Source organism: Strigops habroptila, chromosome 3 (assembly GCF_004027225.2).
Source record: "Strigops habroptila isolate Jane chromosome 3, bStrHab1.2.pri, whole genome shotgun sequence".
NCBI classification, from domain to species: domain Eukaryota; kingdom Metazoa; phylum Chordata; class Aves; order Psittaciformes; family Psittacidae; genus Strigops; species Strigops habroptila.
This window is the reverse complement of record NC_044279.2, coordinates 79,563,217-79,580,769: the sequence shown is the minus strand read 5'-3', so window position 1 is coordinate 79,580,769 and position 17,553 is coordinate 79,563,217. Positions and strand designations below refer to the sequence as shown.

At 50.7% G+C, this 17,553-nt stretch overlaps 1 protein-coding gene across 1 annotated transcript in view; it reads right to left on the bottom strand.

Moving 5' to 3' along the window:
* LOC115604907 (hydrocephalus-inducing protein homolog) overlaps positions 1-17,553 on the bottom strand; it is a 105,055-nt gene that overhangs the window by 21,230 nt on the left and 66,272 nt on the right. Inside the window, exons 37-60 of the mRNA XM_030478511.1 lie at positions 17,076-17,267; positions 16,065-16,235; positions 15,236-15,409; positions 13,907-14,118; positions 13,313-13,465; positions 12,836-13,019; positions 12,232-12,373; positions 11,334-11,490; positions 9,934-10,566; positions 9,227-9,439; positions 8,611-8,816; positions 8,248-8,430; positions 7,877-7,996; positions 6,465-6,624; positions 6,187-6,359; positions 5,530-5,728; positions 4,808-4,907; positions 4,406-4,505; positions 3,741-3,909; positions 3,217-3,455; positions 2,775-2,889; positions 1,976-2,180; positions 1,391-1,626; positions 630-781 (exon numbers count right to left, since the gene is read on the bottom strand). Coding sequence (XP_030334371.1) covers positions 630-781; positions 1,391-1,626; positions 1,976-2,180; positions 2,775-2,889; positions 3,217-3,455; positions 3,741-3,909; positions 4,406-4,505; positions 4,808-4,907; positions 5,530-5,728; positions 6,187-6,359; positions 6,465-6,624; positions 7,877-7,996; positions 8,248-8,430; positions 8,611-8,816; positions 9,227-9,439; positions 9,934-10,566; positions 11,334-11,490; positions 12,232-12,373; positions 12,836-13,019; positions 13,313-13,465; positions 13,907-14,118; positions 15,236-15,409; positions 16,065-16,235; positions 17,076-17,267 — 4,588 coding nt within the window. The remainder of the gene's footprint in view (positions 1-629; positions 782-1,390; positions 1,627-1,975; positions 2,181-2,774; positions 2,890-3,216; positions 3,456-3,740; positions 3,910-4,405; positions 4,506-4,807; positions 4,908-5,529; positions 5,729-6,186; positions 6,360-6,464; positions 6,625-7,876; positions 7,997-8,247; positions 8,431-8,610; positions 8,817-9,226; positions 9,440-9,933; positions 10,567-11,333; positions 11,491-12,231; positions 12,374-12,835; positions 13,020-13,312; positions 13,466-13,906; positions 14,119-15,235; positions 15,410-16,064; positions 16,236-17,075; positions 17,268-17,553) is intronic.

Below are 17,553 nucleotides of genomic sequence, written 5' to 3'. Positions count from 1 at the left end.
TACAGCATGAAAGCAGTGTGAAAACAAGAAGGGAAAAATAAATAAATAACACCATCAGTACAGATTATTTCCAAGGACACTACAAAATTGCTCATTAGGGCAGAAAGCTGACTTATCTTGTCCACTTAAGTGACCAAAGGGTTGGGGAAGAGCACATCAGAGTCCTGGTACATAGGTCCTGGGACAGAGGAAACTGGGCTCCTCTTTTATAAAGTGTCCAAATGCTCCTTTAACATAAAATATCTTAATATACCCCAGGTAACTACATAGATCATATAATTTTAATACAAACAGGGAGGAAATAATGCATGCTAACTTGCTGGCATCTAATCTTCATCTAATCCCTTGTTTTTGGAAAGCCCCAGCTCAGCTGTTGCACATCTCCATTTTTTTCTGATTCAGTCACTTCCAGTTGGCTACTTCATGTTGCACTGTCTTCATAATCACCCATATTGGCTAAATTATCACCCTTATTTTTCTGCTCTGCTATATCTAGTAGCTACTGCCTCCTATATTATCCAATGCTAAATTTACCCAAGGCTACTGAAAGCCTTAGGATTAACAAGAAGTCTATGTCCTCCCAGAGGAGAGGCATCTGTCAGAAAGGTTCCCCCCACAGGGTGAGTTACCTTGCCCGGACATCAAGGGAAGCCTCAAAAGTGCACTGGTAGGTCTGCATCGATTGGGGAGTGAACGCCACCGTAGCAAAGGCATGGGAGCAGCTGGGAATGCACATCCGAACAGGATCCACCTCGAAAACGTCACTAACACGGTTGTTAAGCTTGGGAACACCACAGAATGGTGTTAGGAGGAAACATTCTTCAATGTGTTGCAGTGTTATTCATATATGCATCACTGGGAATAGCCCCACACAGCATGTCTTCCTCCCTCCTTCCTTGGACAGGCTCCTTCATCTCAGAGTGGTGCTGACCTTGCATGGGGAGCTGCCATAAAGGCCAGAACTGCAAAAGCTTGCTTTGCACTCTGGGCAGCCATCCCAGCACAGATGGGAGGTGGGGACTGCATGGAAAATCCTTCAAATAGCCTAGAATTGGCCTTTAAAGAGAAGGAAAAAAACAGGGAGCCCGAGAAAATGGTCTGCTTGGAGCCCAGGCACAGTTCAGTAAAAACCCCCATCTGAGCATGCTTCCAAGAGATGTTCAGAAGGGTTCAGGTCTCCTACCAAAGACCCAGAGGGGTGAGCCAAAACCTTGCTTGAGATATGCTGAATTCAACCCAACTGCCACCCCAGCATTTCTGCACTCCCCTGTAGTCTGACCTGCAAAGTGCTGGACTAGTCTGGGCAAGAGGAAGCAACAAATCTGGAGAATGAGGCAGGCTATCACACAGCCTTTAAAAAGCAACAGTCACCTTGGCCTCTTGTCCTTACCTTACTGGGGAGGGGTTTGAGGGATAGGACAATGTCACAGGGGACTTTGCCCACATTGCAGATCTTGAAGCGAGCTGTGGCCCGGTGCCCAACCAGAACATCGGTGAAGATAAACTTGTTCTCATCTGTGATGAAGATGCCCTTGTCTTGCACTGTCTGCAGGATGTGGCAGAGGTTGTTGTTGCTGCAGATTCGATGCTCCTCAAAGATGGACTCTATGTTGTCAACCACAAATGCTGCAAGCAGATCAGAGGGAGTGATGAGGATGGAGAAGCCGTCCTGCTGAATTTATCTGGACCCTGTTGGCCTCTCAGAAGGCTTGATGAGCCCTTTCTGCCCAGGTCATTGCAAAACCCAGTCTTGGGTGAGAGAGTTGGCTGTGAGGATAGAGCTCAGTCACCCTCAGCCTTAAAGGGTACTGATTTCATTTTATCCTTCCATGCATCCGTCACAGCCTCTCCTCACTGGTGGACTTGAAAAAGACTGAAACCTCTGAGGATTTTAAGATGGGACTTCAAGGTCAGGGTGCCTCTCTATCCAAGCAATAAGTTTAAGTGCAGGTCAGCACCTGTGGACAGGGCGTACCTGGAAGGCAGGACTCGGCAAACAGGGTATAGGGGATGCCAAAGGGATTATCCCTGGGGTCTCTGTCGCTGACATCGATGGACAGGAGCTCCTTGCACGTCCCCAGTGGCTCTGCACAGCACTCCACTGTGACCATCTGCTGGCCACCAGGAAGGATGGTGCCAAAGCCTGGGTACACCGTGAACATGCCCAGGGTGAGGCGAGCCTGCAGAAAGAGAGGCAGATCAACAGCCTTACCTTGAGCATCCCCAAAAAAGAGCATGCCATTCCTTCACCTCCAGGCAGGCCCAAGCCCTCAATCCCAGGGCAGGGAGGGATGACTCCATGGCTCAAAGGCAGCCCCAAAGGCAGGATGAGATGAACAAGCGAGGAGTAGCTGCAGGCTTGCCCCAAGTGAGGAGAAAGGAGTTTGGGTATAAAAGGTTAAGGTGGCAGCAGGGATTCTTCAGCCTCTTGGGGTAAAACAGGAGAGCAGAAAACTCTGAGAAATGATGGGAAGAAGAAAAAACAAGCGCATCTGATATCTGTGGACTGGGAGTTCAAACAGGAACATTCCGCACATGTGGTATTCACACACCTATTTTGGCCAGCAGCTACCAAACACAGGACTGCTCCCCTCTTTTGACCCCACAAGCTTCAGGTTTGAGCCGGGCATGGGACTGTCAGTGGGACTGAGCAGCTCCTGCCTCTGCTTCTGGCTGGGAGCTGATGGCCCTCCATCACGTTGGACCATGCCCCATCCCATGGTGATGAGCCCCCTTCCTGCAGCAGCATGTGTTGGGGAGCAGTGACAACCCACCTGTGGGACGGTGTTTGTGTCCTTTTGCAACAAGCGCTTGCTTGGCTTGGCTGACAGAACCACTGGCTTTCCGTTTTCACTCTCTTGGGAGTGGGCAGATTTCATTTGATGTGCACTGAGAGAAGAAAACAGAAACATCCATCATGCATAGCTCCCCCTGCCTTTCTCAGAGGCTGAAGCTGGCCTTCCTCACCATGGAGGAAAGCCTTCAGGCTCCTGGTTGCTCCTGGAGGGCTGCCTGCAGCACCTAGTGCTGAAGCTTATGGATAGGTCAGCTGTATCACGAGCTTCATCCTACACGTGGGGATACTGAGGCATTTTTCTGCTCCCTCTTCACAAGCCTGTGACACTAAAGGACAGTAACCCATGTCTCCTGGCTGCCTATCACACTCATGCCATGGTGCCTCGTCAGGCAGGAAGGGTGGTGCAGGTCTCCTCTCACCTTTTCTTTGGCAATAGAGGTGCAGCCTGGTCTTCTTGGTAGATGAGGAATTTAAAGTCAAGGATGCCTTTGTTTTCCAGCATGAAGCTGCAGGTTTTCCTGGTGCCACTCACCATGGCACCAAAGCTGATGAGCGAGGCAGGGTGAATGCTGTACTTGCTGAACACAGCTTTTGCTGACACCCTCACTGGGATGATGGCAATGGTCTCACCTTCTTCACAGATGTTGGGATCAATCACCTGCAACCAGAGGAGGGCTTGGTAGATACAGCAAAAATGTCAGCCTCTATCTCTGTCCCCGATCCCATCCCAGGTCCCTGTCAGCTCACCGTCCCTGTTTAAATGACTCCTAAAGAGCCAGATTTTCAGCTCTGCTTAGGAAGCATCACAAATGGTTTCTGAAAGACCTTGTCATATAAATGTGAGAGAGGATTCCCCTGCTAAAGCCCTCCTTCCAGAAGACACATGTCCTGCTCCCACTCCCCAGCCACGGTGTGCTACTACCACCTGGCCCAGGCAGCTCACCTGGCACTGCAGGATGGGTTTGTCCTCAATGCTAAGTTCCATCTTGGGGTGGAAGAGCAGCTGGACCTGCACAGAGCGCTCGGAGCTAGCCAGCATGCCCTGCTGCGGCTGGACAGTGAAGTGGGATGCCAAGTCAGGTATGCTGGTATGTGCGGTTTCCAGCTTGAAACTGGGGAGAAAGAGAAGGAACAAAACTGCTGCAGTTAAAAGTCCAGGGGCTACCAGTGCAGCCAGGACTTTGCATAGCACCATAAAAAAATACCAAGGGCAAAGAGCCCAGCTCTGCTCAGGGGTTCCCAAATCTTGACACAGAGTGCAGACAATCATGAGTGTTGCAAGCTAACACCAACACTGCATTTTTTCATTCCCTTCTTTAAAGAGTCTTGTTAAGAGAGATGAGCTGACCCACAACAGAAGGCAACGAATCTCAGCAGTGAGTGGCTTAAATTTTGGGGTCTCTCCTTCTGGTTCTTGCTGAGCTGTGAATGGTGTTTGGCGGGATTCTCTATTAAAATATTTGAGATCAGAGAGCCCAGGTTTTGTATTTACCCAGACCATGAGGTAGCCAAGCATAGGAACAGGTTCTAGCCATGGGCAGGAGGAGAAGGCAGGTGGTGGCACCATGCATTCACATGGTGCCTGCCAGAGCAGGCAGCTGGACCCACCTGTACGCAATCTCGTACTTCCCTTTGTTCTTCAGAGTCAGCACTTCCTTTGCATCCTCCAAGACTTTAAGGATTCCAAAATCCACGCTGCCATCTGTACCTGCAGAAAACCCACAGAGTGAGGTAAGAAAGGAGAAATATTTGTGATCTGCTGCAGACTACACCAAGTGACAAGAGATATATCAATTTGCACATGAAGCTGCACACTTCAAAGCTCAGAGGTGAGAGACTCTAGGCTGTCTGTGCCCTGGCAGTGTTTTACTTCAAGCAGCTTGCAGGATATGTGCTTTACAGATCTGTGCCACACCTGCATGCTATCTCATCCTACACACCAAGTGCTTAGCTTGCCTGCCTGCCAACACAATGCAATGCAACAGGAGTACTTTGGGGATGCTCACTGACCTTTAGAAACGCTGATGTTCAGAGCAACATCATAGGCCTCCGCAAAGACTTGGATATTTTCAGTGTGAACGACCCCCAGGTTGTTTTCTGCATCTGAAACCTGAGGCAGTAAGAAACAAACACTGCTTAAACCATTCTCCTCAATTCTTTTGGTAGACAACATATGAGTCCTTGTCTCTGCCAGCTGCTTCCATTATGGCGTCTCCTGCTTGCCAAGCGTTTGTGGACTCCCATGTTTTCCTAACCTGTTCATCTCATGGGCTGACCCAGCAGGATTTGGCTACAGTAACAAACCCTATCAGCCCAACTCTGCTCTCCTACAGAGAGAACACTGCTGCTAAAGCACCATGGGAGGCATGTAAAAACCACGACAAGAAGTATAAGCCGTGCCAGAGCAGGTGGCATTGACAACCAACCCTCTCTTCTTCAATCACCCAGCATCCTCACTGAAATGTAGCTCCTAAACTATGTGGAGCAACATTCCAAGGTGAGAGTTTGCTGCTCTATGTTAAGAACCCCAGACAGACTCCAGGATGGGTTCAGGGAGCATGCCAAAGTCTGGACAACCAGGGCCTGGTTACTCGGCAATGCAGGTAGAAAGGAATCTCATGAAGGCTCATTGTTTTACCCTCTCTGCAGGGTACTCTTCAAACACAGTCTCCATCCCTAAGAGCACAGCGCTGATCACCCTGCTTTGCCAGGGAGGCCACAGTCCCCCTCACCTCTAGTCGGATTGTCTTCTTAATGCTGAGAGCTTTCACGGGCTTGAAATATAGATGCACGCCAAACTCTGTGCAGGGACTAACAATGCCCTCAGCTTGAGACACAGAGAAGTCCTTGCTGAGGTTCTCCAGCCCACTGAGTCGCCAGGCCACAGGCAGTGGTGTGCGGTTTTGCAAGACCAGAGTCTTGCTGTCCCTCCTGCAGAGACAAAACAACACTCAGCACTGGCTGCTTGACCAGGATGCCAGCCTTGCAATTGAATGCAGCTTAGAGCAGCCTCATCCCCACATCTGAAACCGTAGTTAAACATTTTTTTTTTGCCAGAAGTCTCAGAGGTGAGGTCCTGGGGGAGACCTGGGTGCTGAAAGTGTATCCAACATAAGGGAGATAAGGAGGAGCAACTGGACTGCTTACTGAGCCAGCAGCCAAGATACAAATGCATCAGGATGCCCATTGCACAGCACTGTTGTGTGGCTACAGAGCTCGTGGCTGTTGTGGGATATCCAAGCCAGCAAAGAATGGTTAGCAAGAGACTGGGATCTGATGGAAGAAACTAGCCTCCCATCTGAGCGGCCACAGAGCCAGCAAGGGAAGCTGGAAGGGAGCAGGCTAACAGCTTGTGTCCCCAGCAGAGCCTGTGGGGTGGGATGACTGACCTGTGCAGCAGCAGTCTGTCAAAATGCACCTGCCTGGGGCTGACCCCTAGCTCCACCTGCACCCCCTGGCAGCACAGGCGAAAAACCACCGTCTCTGGGTTGCCCTTAATGGAGCAGATGAGGTTGTCTTCCACAAGGCCAGCTGAAGTGGGGTATGCCCAAATGCTCAGCTCCTGGTTCCATCCCCACAAAAAGAAACACAGAAGAGCAATCAGTGAGCAGCAGGAACATGTGCTGGGCACTTCTACCTGTGCCTGTCCTACCTGCCCATCTCCTACCTGCTTCTCGTTGGGTTTCAGCTTCATGCTGGGAGGGTCTAAAAGGAATGTGTCCGCTTTGAGATCGTGCTCAAAGCAGAAATGCACCTCTGCTTCCAAGGCAGTGATGTTGAGGATGGTGATCTTCTCACAGTTGCTGGGATGGGGTAGTGCCTTGTACCTGTCCAGAAGAGGGGAAAAGGCTGTTGAGGAAACCGCTACCTTTGAAACACACTGAGGAAAGCACCATGTCCCAGCAGCAGGAGGCTGCACTGGAAGACCATGGTCTAACAAGCAGGCTAAGGATCACTTCCAGGGGCATGTTGCATGATCTGTGTCTTCATCCTTGTGCTACTTTGATGTCTGCCCTATATTTGGTGCCTCCATTCCAGAAGCCTGATGATGCACAGGCCACTTAAAGAGCATTTTACAAAATACCAATTTAAAGGCAAAAATAAAAGTACACCAGGCACATGGATTCTTCCCCCTTCTTTGTTAGATTTCCTTCCGTGCAGGGTATAAAGAAATGCTTTTGAAAAAGGTTTTAAAAATAGTTTAGCTTATCTCTTTCAAAAAAGTCACAAGACTGCCTTGTATTTAATGGGTTAGCTCAAAGCCTGGGGGAAGGAAATAGAAAGGATTCATTCCCAAGAGGAATGCTGAATTTAACAATGTCCCTCCTCTCAGGTGTGGAACAGAATCTGGAGTTAAAGAGCTAAGAACATGAACAGAAACCCAAAAGCATTCATCAGCCTGGCTAAAGATCCTATTTTCTTTTTTAAACTGTTTTGATTTAATTTCCTCAGTTGGCAAAAAACCACTAGCTCTGCAGAGCTCCCACAAAGACAAGAACTTCATTTCTAATATTTAAACAAAAGTTACATGCTCCAACGGCAACTTTTTTAGGCAGACTTTATTCAGCAGTGAGGATCAGGAAAACACAATCCCATTTTTACCCCTCTGCAGCCCACCGCACACCCCCCTCCCCCATATTGGCAGGTCAAATCATAAAGTCTTACTAATATTACAGACTAAGGAATGGTTTACAAAACCATCAGCAGAATAATTGCTCATTCAGTGTATGTGTAGAACTCAAAGCACTTGAAAAAAGCACCATAAAGTTTATTTCATAGGTGGTAAAGCTGAGATGTGGAGGGGGGACACCAGGGCACCCACCAGGCAGGAAGATCAGCTCTATCTCTCCCCAGCTCCTCCAAGATCAATGTGCCTGTCAGATGCTCACACACCCATGGTCCTTCAACCCCACGTATCTGTTTCCTGGGTCTCTGCCTGGGCCTGCCCTGAACCGTGACACTGGGTCAGTGTGTCTCAAGTACGATCATGAGAGCACAAGGCCCTGGAGATCCCATCCCAACATCCCACTTTGCGCAGGCAGTGCATCAGGATGTTCACAGGGGGTGAGGAGCACATACCACTCTCTTGACTTCCCACACAGCAGTGGTCCAAAGTGGAATACACCCGTGTCCATGACGTACTGCTTGAAGATGATGTCATCATCTGCCTTGCTCTTCCTCTGGTGAGGGAACACCATGCTGGGCAGAGAAAACAGTCTCTGAATGAGGAACTGTGAGATGCTCTAAGTAGAAAACATGGTCAGAAAGCCACAACCCCTATTGTGGCTGAGGTACCAGTACTGGTTCCCAGTTCCAAGCATGGGAAAAGATGCTGGGTGGTTCAAGCAGCATGTTCTGTGCAAGTCAGAAGGTCACTGGGGCACATGGGGCAGCCCTGGCTCTGAGTTCAGGGGGAATCAGTGTGGGAGGCTCCCAGGGACCAGCCTTACCATGGGTCCTGGCTGATGGTGGGATACAGGCAGGTGCCCCTGCAGTGCAGCTGGTACAGTCGGTTTGTCCCCAGGATCTCAAAATGCAGCACCTGATCAAACTGGCCAACCTCCGTGGAGCTGAAGAAGACCTTCAGTTCCACCTCACCATGGGCAGGCACTATCCACCGGCAGCTGCTCAGCCTGGCAATTAAAGAGGAGGCTTCAAATATTGCTAACAAACAATTAAGACAAGGAGGAGGATCCTGGACTCGCCATCCCATGGAGGCATCATCAGAGGATCCCTGAGGAGCTGGGGATGATGGACCTCATTTGGCAAGATGGCCATGAAGCAGAGGGATCACCTCCTCCCCAACAGCTCACCTCTTGACGCATGTCGCCGGGGGTGGGACTAAGTCCACGACACTTCGGCGCACCTTGCGGGGACGGGTGGGTGCTGCTGTGCCCAGCCCCTGGACACCCTTCCTGCCCCGGCTGGAGCCCCGCCTCTCCCTTGCAGCCTCCCGGCTGCCCGCGGCTTTCTCCTTCCTCGACTGGCTCTTGGTGGGAGTGATCTGCTCTTCTGAGGTCTTAGCACCAAGGGGAGAGAGAAAACGGAGAGAGGTGAGACCTGCCCTGAGACATTCCCTTCCTGGAGAGAAAGCTGTGCGCTGGATAACAAACAGCAGAGAGAATAAATAAGCAGCTGCATCTGCCCTTGGACTTGGCTTTCCTCATTGGACTTTGTTTTGCTTACGACACCTCTCCTCGCCCAGGACCCTCTCCTCGAGGGAAGTTGAGGGTTTGAGGTGACATTTTTTCTCTCTTATCTTACAGAACCATCCTATGTCTCAAGCAGAGCTGTGTCTTTTGGACAGCAGAAGGGATGCCTGCAGACATGGCACCCCATCACATCTTCACTGCCCTTCCACAGTTATTCTTTCCATCCCATCTGCCCTCCTTCATGCCCCCCCATCCAGCCTGGCCCCTGCCCTGGCACCTTCACTGTGGGCACAACAGGAACATCCAGGACGAGACTTTCAGTTTTCTTTTCTTCTTCTGAAGTGGCACCTTCTGGCACAACAAAGACAAAGTGCTTGAGAGCTTCTCCTACTGCAGGGGCCATCCGCTTCTCCGGGTAGTGGATCACAGAGTACAAAGTGGTAGGGGGAATGGGAGGCCCTGAGGGACCCAGCCCCAGGTCATCCAGGATCTAAAGCACAAGAGGAAACCCTGTTTATACTCTCACCTCCTTCGTCCTCACACTCCCTCCTTAAAGGCACTGAGTTTTTGGCAATGTTGGGGTATTTTTATTTCTATGGAGTACAGTGCTTTTTTATTCTCAGCGGGGTGGGCAGGCTTCAGAGGAGTGCCAGGACCTACAAGAGGGACCTAGAGAGAAACCTCTTCCTTGAGTGACTCAGCTGAAGGAAGCAATGACCATGAGCTGCATTGCCCTGGGATCATTTGTAATGATTTCCAGACTGGGAAATTCTCTGAACAAACAGAATACTTGTACAGAGAGCACTCCCTCCTTCCACCCGAGGGATGGTGAGAACCTCCCCAGCCACATGGGTGCTGTGGAGACATTGTGGAACATTATCAGTGGCCTGGACACGGGTCTGTGCTGTTCTTACTTGGTGGGACACAATACACCAAGGCCCAACATCATGGCAGGCTCAGCATCTGAGCCTCGCGGGGCTTTACCTGTTCTGCTGCTGGCAGCTTGCTGCTCTCCAGGATCGTCCTGGTCACATCTTCTGAGTGCAGCACCTGGATGTCCAAGCAGGGCACCCCAACATCCTGGTCTCTGGCTGACCTTTCTGCACCTTCCCCTTCCAGCAGAGGTAACTTTGAGTCCTCAAGAGCCTTCAATTTTTCCAGCCGCTCCTTCTCCAGGCGCTCTTTCTCCAGCTTTTTCAGACGCTCCTTCTCTCTGCTCTTCCGGGCCCTGTAGCTGGATAAATGTTGGCGCCGCTGCTCTGCTTGCTGCTGCATCTCCTCTTGGTTCAAAGGGAACAGCAGCATACCCTGAACCCTGTCCCAGGATGACAAAATATGGGTGACATCCTTCTGTGATGCCTCGTAGATCTTAAACCTCAGGGCCAAGTTCTTTTCGCTGTCACTCTGGGTCTTGGTTTTGGTTTCCTCCTGTTCTGGGCCTCGCGCCATCACTGGGCAGGCATCTGTCAGGGGAACCTTGCTCTGCTTTTTCTTATCTTCCTTGTCACCTGCAACAGAGTCTGGGTGCTCCTTTACAGGTCCCTTCTTGTCCACCTCCTCTGTGACATCCGACTGGTTGTTGGATGCATTGGTGTTGCCAGTGGATGCATTCATGTTCTGGGCAGGAGGAGTAGGAGAAAGCAGTGAGTATTTCAAAGCACTGATTCAAATGCTGTAGGACACTTGTTATCTTTACAATAGCACCCCAAGCTTTGCCTGAGAGCTGTGCTAGGTGCTCTACAAATCCCAATTCAGTACGCAGCTGGTATCCAGTTTAACTCGACTGAAACCAAACTCTCCAGTGTCAGCCTGACGAGGAGTCCTGCAAACCAGCGGAGAAACAGAACAAGTTCCCAACCCAGAGTACCCAGAGTACCCAGTTCCCAACCAAAAAGCCTCTGGGCTTTTTTCTGGCATGCTGAGCATCCCAACCAACCCTGTGGCTGGTTGACTCTTTGGGAAGTCTGGCTCCTAATGAATAACTAAGGCCTGGTGGTATCTCCTGCCAGACATGTAGGAAAAGACACCTCATCCCAGACAGGTAATGGCTCAGAGGTGTTGTCACATGCGGACTGGGGACAAATGCTGGACTAAAATTATCTAGAGCTTCACAGTGAATGTATGGAGTTATGTGAAGCCATGACTCAAAGGCAACATAATCCTAGAAGAGCAACTCTACCAACAAACCCATGGGAAAACACCCCTGGGGAAGCAGCAGTACGATCAAACACAGGCTGTTGTTTTCCAGCACAGCCCCACATGTTACTTAGGGCCAAGTACTCGTCCCCAGCATTGCGTGTGGCTGCTGGCTTCTTGGGGAATGGTACAGCTCAGCGGGAAGGTCCACAGGGCTTTTACACATCTCTATAAACACAACTACCCACCTGCCTGACTCCAGAATGGCTTTTCTTCCCCAAAGCATTATCTTTGTCTTTTCCAAGCTCTCTCTTCCCCCGCCTAGACTTCTTTTTTAGCTCTTCTTCCTTCTTCAAGTGTCCTAGCTCCTGCCGGTGCTTTTTTGCAAGCACTTGAGCCATCTCCCTTCAACAAGCCAAACAGAAAACATCCTTGAGAGTCCCCACCAGAAATCTGTGCTCACTCCAATCCTAGCTGGTCCTGGACTTACTCACCGACCCTGAGGCCAGGCAGGACCGTTAGACCATCCCCATGGACTTCCCTCAACCTGGGGAGGTTGGGAACATCCGAAGTGAGGAAAGGTGGGAGGGGACCTCCCCAGCCAGCCAAATCTCAGCCTTGCTGTCATAAGGTCTCAGTTGGGGAACTTCTCTGATAAGGTCCACCTGGACACCTCCAGCACACTGCCGAAGACTGATCCACCATTTCTCTGCACTGATGCCTGAAGCCCTCTCTTGATTTCCCAGTTTAAACCAGCTCGAGAATTGCTAACACCTATATATATGTATCTCCCTGCACCAATACTTAACTTGGCTTACTCAGCGCTTCTCCTCCTTACGCATAGCCTGCTCCTTATTGAGAATAATCCTATCAATCACAAAGCAAAGGCTGCAGTAACTCCCCTTCTGGCTCCAAACAACCAGGTTTCCTGCTGGAACCCAGATGTGACCATGGGAAACTTGTGCTGTCTGTCCTGGAAATTGTGATTTGAAAGCAGACCCAGCGATCTCCTCCCAGTGAAACAAACTTCAGCCTGGGCTGAATGAAGTGCTGAAGCACAAGCTTTGAGCTCAACAAAGGTCTCCAGAGCAGGCAAACCCTTTAGGGACACTATCCTAGGGAGTTACCCAAGGAAGGCTTACAGACCTCCTCTTCCTCTCTCGCTGGACTTGTCGTATATTGTCATTAAACTGAGTTTTCTGCTCCTTAGTGAGGGCATCATACTCGTCCTCATCCATCTCCCAGAGACGGGCTTTCTCCCTCCTGGCAGCTTCTTCCTGCTCCCGTCCTTCAGCACAGACCAGAGGACAAACCATTAGCGACTGCCAGCAGAGCTTTCCATTCTGGGGAGGCTGTGAGGATTCGCAGCTCTGGCCCGACCCAGCCTATCATCCTGATAGGACATCCAAAATGCAGATAAACCCCCAAACTATTGCCAGTCAGTGAGTTCCTGTGCCTTGCTTGGCTCACATGCACCAGTGTTGTGGTTTGCTTCGAGCCACAGTTATTGAGCCATAACAGCTTGCACTTGTGCCCAAGCTTGACTGTCAGAGACTAAGGTAAGTATTACAGACTTAGCTGTGCTGTATTTTAAACAACTGTGAGCTGAATGCTGGCTACATTGAGGCAGAAGGTGGAAGGATTAATAAAAACATTTCTTACAAGCTCTGCTGGTAGCCCAGATACACACAGGTACTGCTGAGGGCTTTGAGAGAGAAGATTTGGGAGGTATGGAGATGAAGAGTCTCACCTTCCTGCTCTTTTGCAGCTGTCTCCCTGGCCTTAAAAGCAGCATAATCCTCAAACAGGTTCACAAAATAGATATGAGGACGATTTCTGACAGCTTTGAGAAGGCAGAGGAGAGCAGATGCTATGTTGTGTGCAAAGAGGGTCTCCAGGCCATCAAACACCACTCCCTGGTAGCAGTCACTCAACTGTGAAAAAGTCAAAAGGAAGAGGAAGTCAGCTACTACACGTTGGGCTCTCAGCTAGTCATTAAACCCAAATGTCAAAGGACACCAGCCATCGTTGTTCAAGGGCAGCAGCTCAGACAAGCTCTGGTGTTTCACCGTGCACTGCCAACTTATGGCATCTGCAGCTTCACTTAAGGATCCCTGCACGCAGCCCAGGGCTCCTTGAACAGCAGATACAGACTCCTTCACTCTGAATTGCACCTTGCTGCCTGCCTCTCTGTAGGAGGAACGTCTCCTTTGCCCCCATGCCATACCTGCAGCCTTTCAGAGAGGATGGCTACCAGCAAGTCCTCGGGCAGCACGCAGCTCATGAAGCCCAGCTCTCCCACTGTGCTGCCACTGATGCTCAGCCATCGCTGCACAGCAATGCAGGGAAGGGAGGAAGCAAGATGAGAACTGGATGAGCCCTGCAATGTTGAACACCACAGGAAAAATAAACCACTTTGGAAACCCCCAAACAATTCCAACTGCTGGGCTTGGAGCTGGGTTCCCCACTAGTGGGAAACTAGAATACTGTAGGTCAGCAGCTCCAGGGGACAACCCTGAAGGGCACATCCCTTGGCCAGCAGAGACCCAAGCCTGCAAGCCCCGGGTGCAGCAACCCACAGCTTTGCCCACCCCCTGCAGCCACATTATCCAGGACTGCACTTTGCCAACAGACCATTAAGACCCAGTAGAGATTTTCTGCTGGAGCAGAAAAGGTTTCAATCCCAGCCTGATCCATGCCCAGCTGGTGCTCTGTGCTGTATATCCCCACATCAGGCTCTGGGCAGCAGGGAGCCTCCACTGTAAGCAGCTCCTTCACTTCTCAAGGCAACAGGCATTAACCAGTGCAGATCACACTTCACCTGGGAGACTGTGGGATCCATTACATATTTCTGGGATTGGGATGTGTGGCTATCCATCTTCTTCTTGCCCACTGTGGTGCTTGCCTGGCCTTGGGAACTCAGCCCATCAGGCTGCAGGCTGGATTTGCCCTCAGAGCTGGACTGGCTTGCGCCTGGGCAGTGTGTGGCCTCAGTGCTGAGCTGTGGGCTGAGGGACACCGCTGTGGTTTGACCTGTGGAGAGGACAGAGGCTCAGCAGGGACCAAGCAGACCCCTTTCACCTCAATGGGCACAGCCCTGCACCCTGACAGGGACACAGCACCCGTCCCTAGCCTGCAGAGCATCAGCAGCACTGCTCTCCAGAAGCAGCTCCTGCTCTGCTTCTATTATTAGCATGATAAAGCGCACCATCTGGTACTGGATTTTAAAGCCAGAGAGTTTTTAATGCACAGCCCTGTGTCCCTCCTACCAAATGTGCATGCAGGTGACATTGCACAGTAGCTCCTCTGTGGATCAAACCAAGAATTCGTCCTCCATGACCACCTTGCACCCATCCTGTATTCTTACATGGAGACTGTAACATGCAGCCCTGTCCCAGCTGCACCCCCCCCATCTCCACTGGAGCTAATTCCTGGTGGGATAACCCCATCCCAGACCTTCCCCCAGCTCCCAGCCAGGTTCAAAGCTGAGCAACGCAAAACTTCCCTCACTCCCCAAGCCAGGGTCTGGCCTCACCCTGCAGAGCTCGGAGCACCAACTGCCCAAAAAAAGTTTCCTAAAAGTCTCTGGTCTCGCATAGAGAACAGCTCAACACAGATGAACTGCATGACCTCACTGGCTGTATAGGGAAATCTCCAGAGAAATCTCTGCTCATCTGCAGCATATGTCTCTCATGAAATTCCTCCAGGAGGTTATTCTTCCCTTCCTCTCATGAGTGAAGCCACACTCTTAAGTCAGTCATCTAGTGCTTAATGAGCCACTTCAGAGGGCTTTTTCCTTGTTGAAGTAAGCAGCAGTTCTGCCTGATGGCCATGAGGGGCAAGCTGGATTCAGCTTTGAGGAAAAACAAAAACTTTGAGAAAGATACAGGTGTGCTTCACCTCTCTTACAGAAAGGAACATGCGCCAAGAAGCCAAAGGCAGTAAAAGTGCCCCTGAGTGCTTAAAATAGGGATTTATTTATTTTTTTTTAATAACTAGAGATGCTTTATGAAATGGTTTTGCATTTGTACATGCTGCACCCATGTTCCTTAAGAGACCCAAGGGCTTTCAAACTTCTGTGGAGCAAGCACAAGTAGATGGTCATGGTGGGTTTCCAAAGTACTGCTCTGGGCCCAACATTTCTCCTTACCAGCACCCTCTGTCTCCTGCTGGCTCTGCTCGATGGCAGCCCTGATGCAGAGCTCCCGGGCATGGAGCCCTGCCAAGCTGCTCCTGCTTGAGATGGCTTCTTTCACCACGGTGTCAATGGACAAGCAGGCAGCACCATAACGCTTGGACAGGGCAACTGCTGCCGCTGTCTTTCCTTGAGAGAGAGAGGAAGACTGCTTGGTGACACTTGCACGTGAAGCACGTTCAGGGACAGGCTTTGGAAAGCCCCCAAATAGGATTTCAAAGTTTCAGGGACAGTTGGAAAACAAGTGCCCTTTTTCAGGGGAGACCATGAGGGGAGCAGCTTGAGCATGGTTAGAAGCACTGAACTCTAGAACCAGGTGGATTATCTCCACCTCATGTTCAGCTGAGGACATTTTCCCTCATGATGACCTCGACCCTGGGCCAGGACATTGTTTCAAGCCCTATCCACCATCTCTCAAGACCGTTCGCTACCCTGTGCTGTTCAGCACTGTCTTGCACAACATCTGGGTATGGTTTAGGGGTCAGCATAGGCTGGGACTGCTCCCATAAGGCAACATGGACACTAGGCAGTGTGGTCTCATGAAGCAATGGCAACATGGCCACCCTGTTTGTGGCAATGAGAGCCTAGCTGTATGGACACAAGATGAGCCACACAACCTGCACCAGCTCAGTGAAGGCTTGGGACCATTTCACGTATCAGCAGAGCTATGGCTTACCTCACTTCAACTGGTCAACTGAGCACCATGGTCCAACAGAATATGTCTCTCCTGTCCCACCCCTCCACCCTCCCTCTTCCTTGCAGCCAAGGGCTGCGGCTCAAGTACCTGTCAGGGGTGCCCCATGCACGATGATGACAATCCCTCTACGGTTTCGGGCTGCACACCCTTCTGCAGAGATATCAATGCCTAGGTGGCGGGCGATGGCCCTAAAGACAGGGCTGTTGTCCAGTTCTCCTGCGGCCTCCTTGCTGCTGGTGGTGCTTTGCCAATGCTCTGCTGTGCAGAACCAGGTAGAAAAGTCAGCCTCCTGCCTACCTGAGATCCTGATCATCCTTCCCATCCCCTGAGATCCTGGGACAGAAGACTGCTGAAACCAACGTCACAGCCAAGGTCGCACCATGCCCTTCCTTTAGGCTTCTACAGATCAGGGTCTGCCCTAGATGCTGGTGAAGGTGCCTGTTCAGAGTATAGGAAGTGGAGTGGCAGAAAGAGGAGAGAAAGAGGAGCATTCAGCGGTACCTTAAGGGACTGGACCAAATCTCCTTCCTTGAACTGTCAGCATAGTCTTCACGGGAGTTTGGTCCCAGGTCCTGCTGAGTAAGGGGGGACAGGCAGACCCAGGACATTTTACAGTCCCAGGGGAGGCTCCAGTTGGGCATCACGTGATTATCCAAAAGCTGGACGCTTTAGGAATGTTACACCTTACACTGGGAGATCTGGCTGGGCTCTGAATTCACCATAACAGCATTTACAAAGAGCTCCTGCCTCTGCCCTTAGGAAGTCACCAAAAGCCATCACCACTTGCAGTGTCATTTGGACAAAAAGTGCGCTGCACTGCCTAGGAAAGGGAATAGCATCATCCTGATCCCAGCAGCTCCTGACGGCAAAGGTGCTTATTTGGCAAAACTGGGAAAAACCTCCCTGGCCTCTCACTCATCCCTGCCCTAGGCTCTTCTTAGGATCCTACAGACTTGATATGCAAGAGCGGATTCAGGGTCTACAGGAGCAAAGATGGCACCAGCCTGCAGTGAAGGGATGGAGGTGACACCGAAGTCCTCCACTGAGGCCCTTTTGCCACAATGAACATAAAATAGATGAAGAGCTTAGGGTTATTACCTATCCTGCGTTTTCTCTCAACACTTTCCTGCTCCTCTTCTCCACATACAGACTTAGCGTCCACCTTGTTGGACTGACTCTCATCAAAAATGGAGAAGGGAACAACTGAGCTACGGGTTGAACTGGTGTGAACGATCCCAGCAGAGTGCTTTCCTCCTTGATCTGATGGGAACTGGACATCTTCAATGTTTGCTGAGGAGGAAGAACACAGGGAGAGAAGAAGAAGGTGAACACAGCCCAGCAATCTGCTCTTTGCCCTTCGCCACTTTGCACGGCCACATGCCAAAGGTGGAAAATTTCCCAAGGAGGGAAACACTGAGGCACTGAGAAGCCTGTCCAGGCTGTCTCTACCCTCAGGGAATTTTGAGCTTGTGCTTTTGTTGTGGGGAAGCAGCTAGCAGAAAATAGCTAGCGATATTAGACCTGGTCCTACTGGCTGAAGAACTCATCCAATCCTACTCTTTGTGGTTGAAGGACA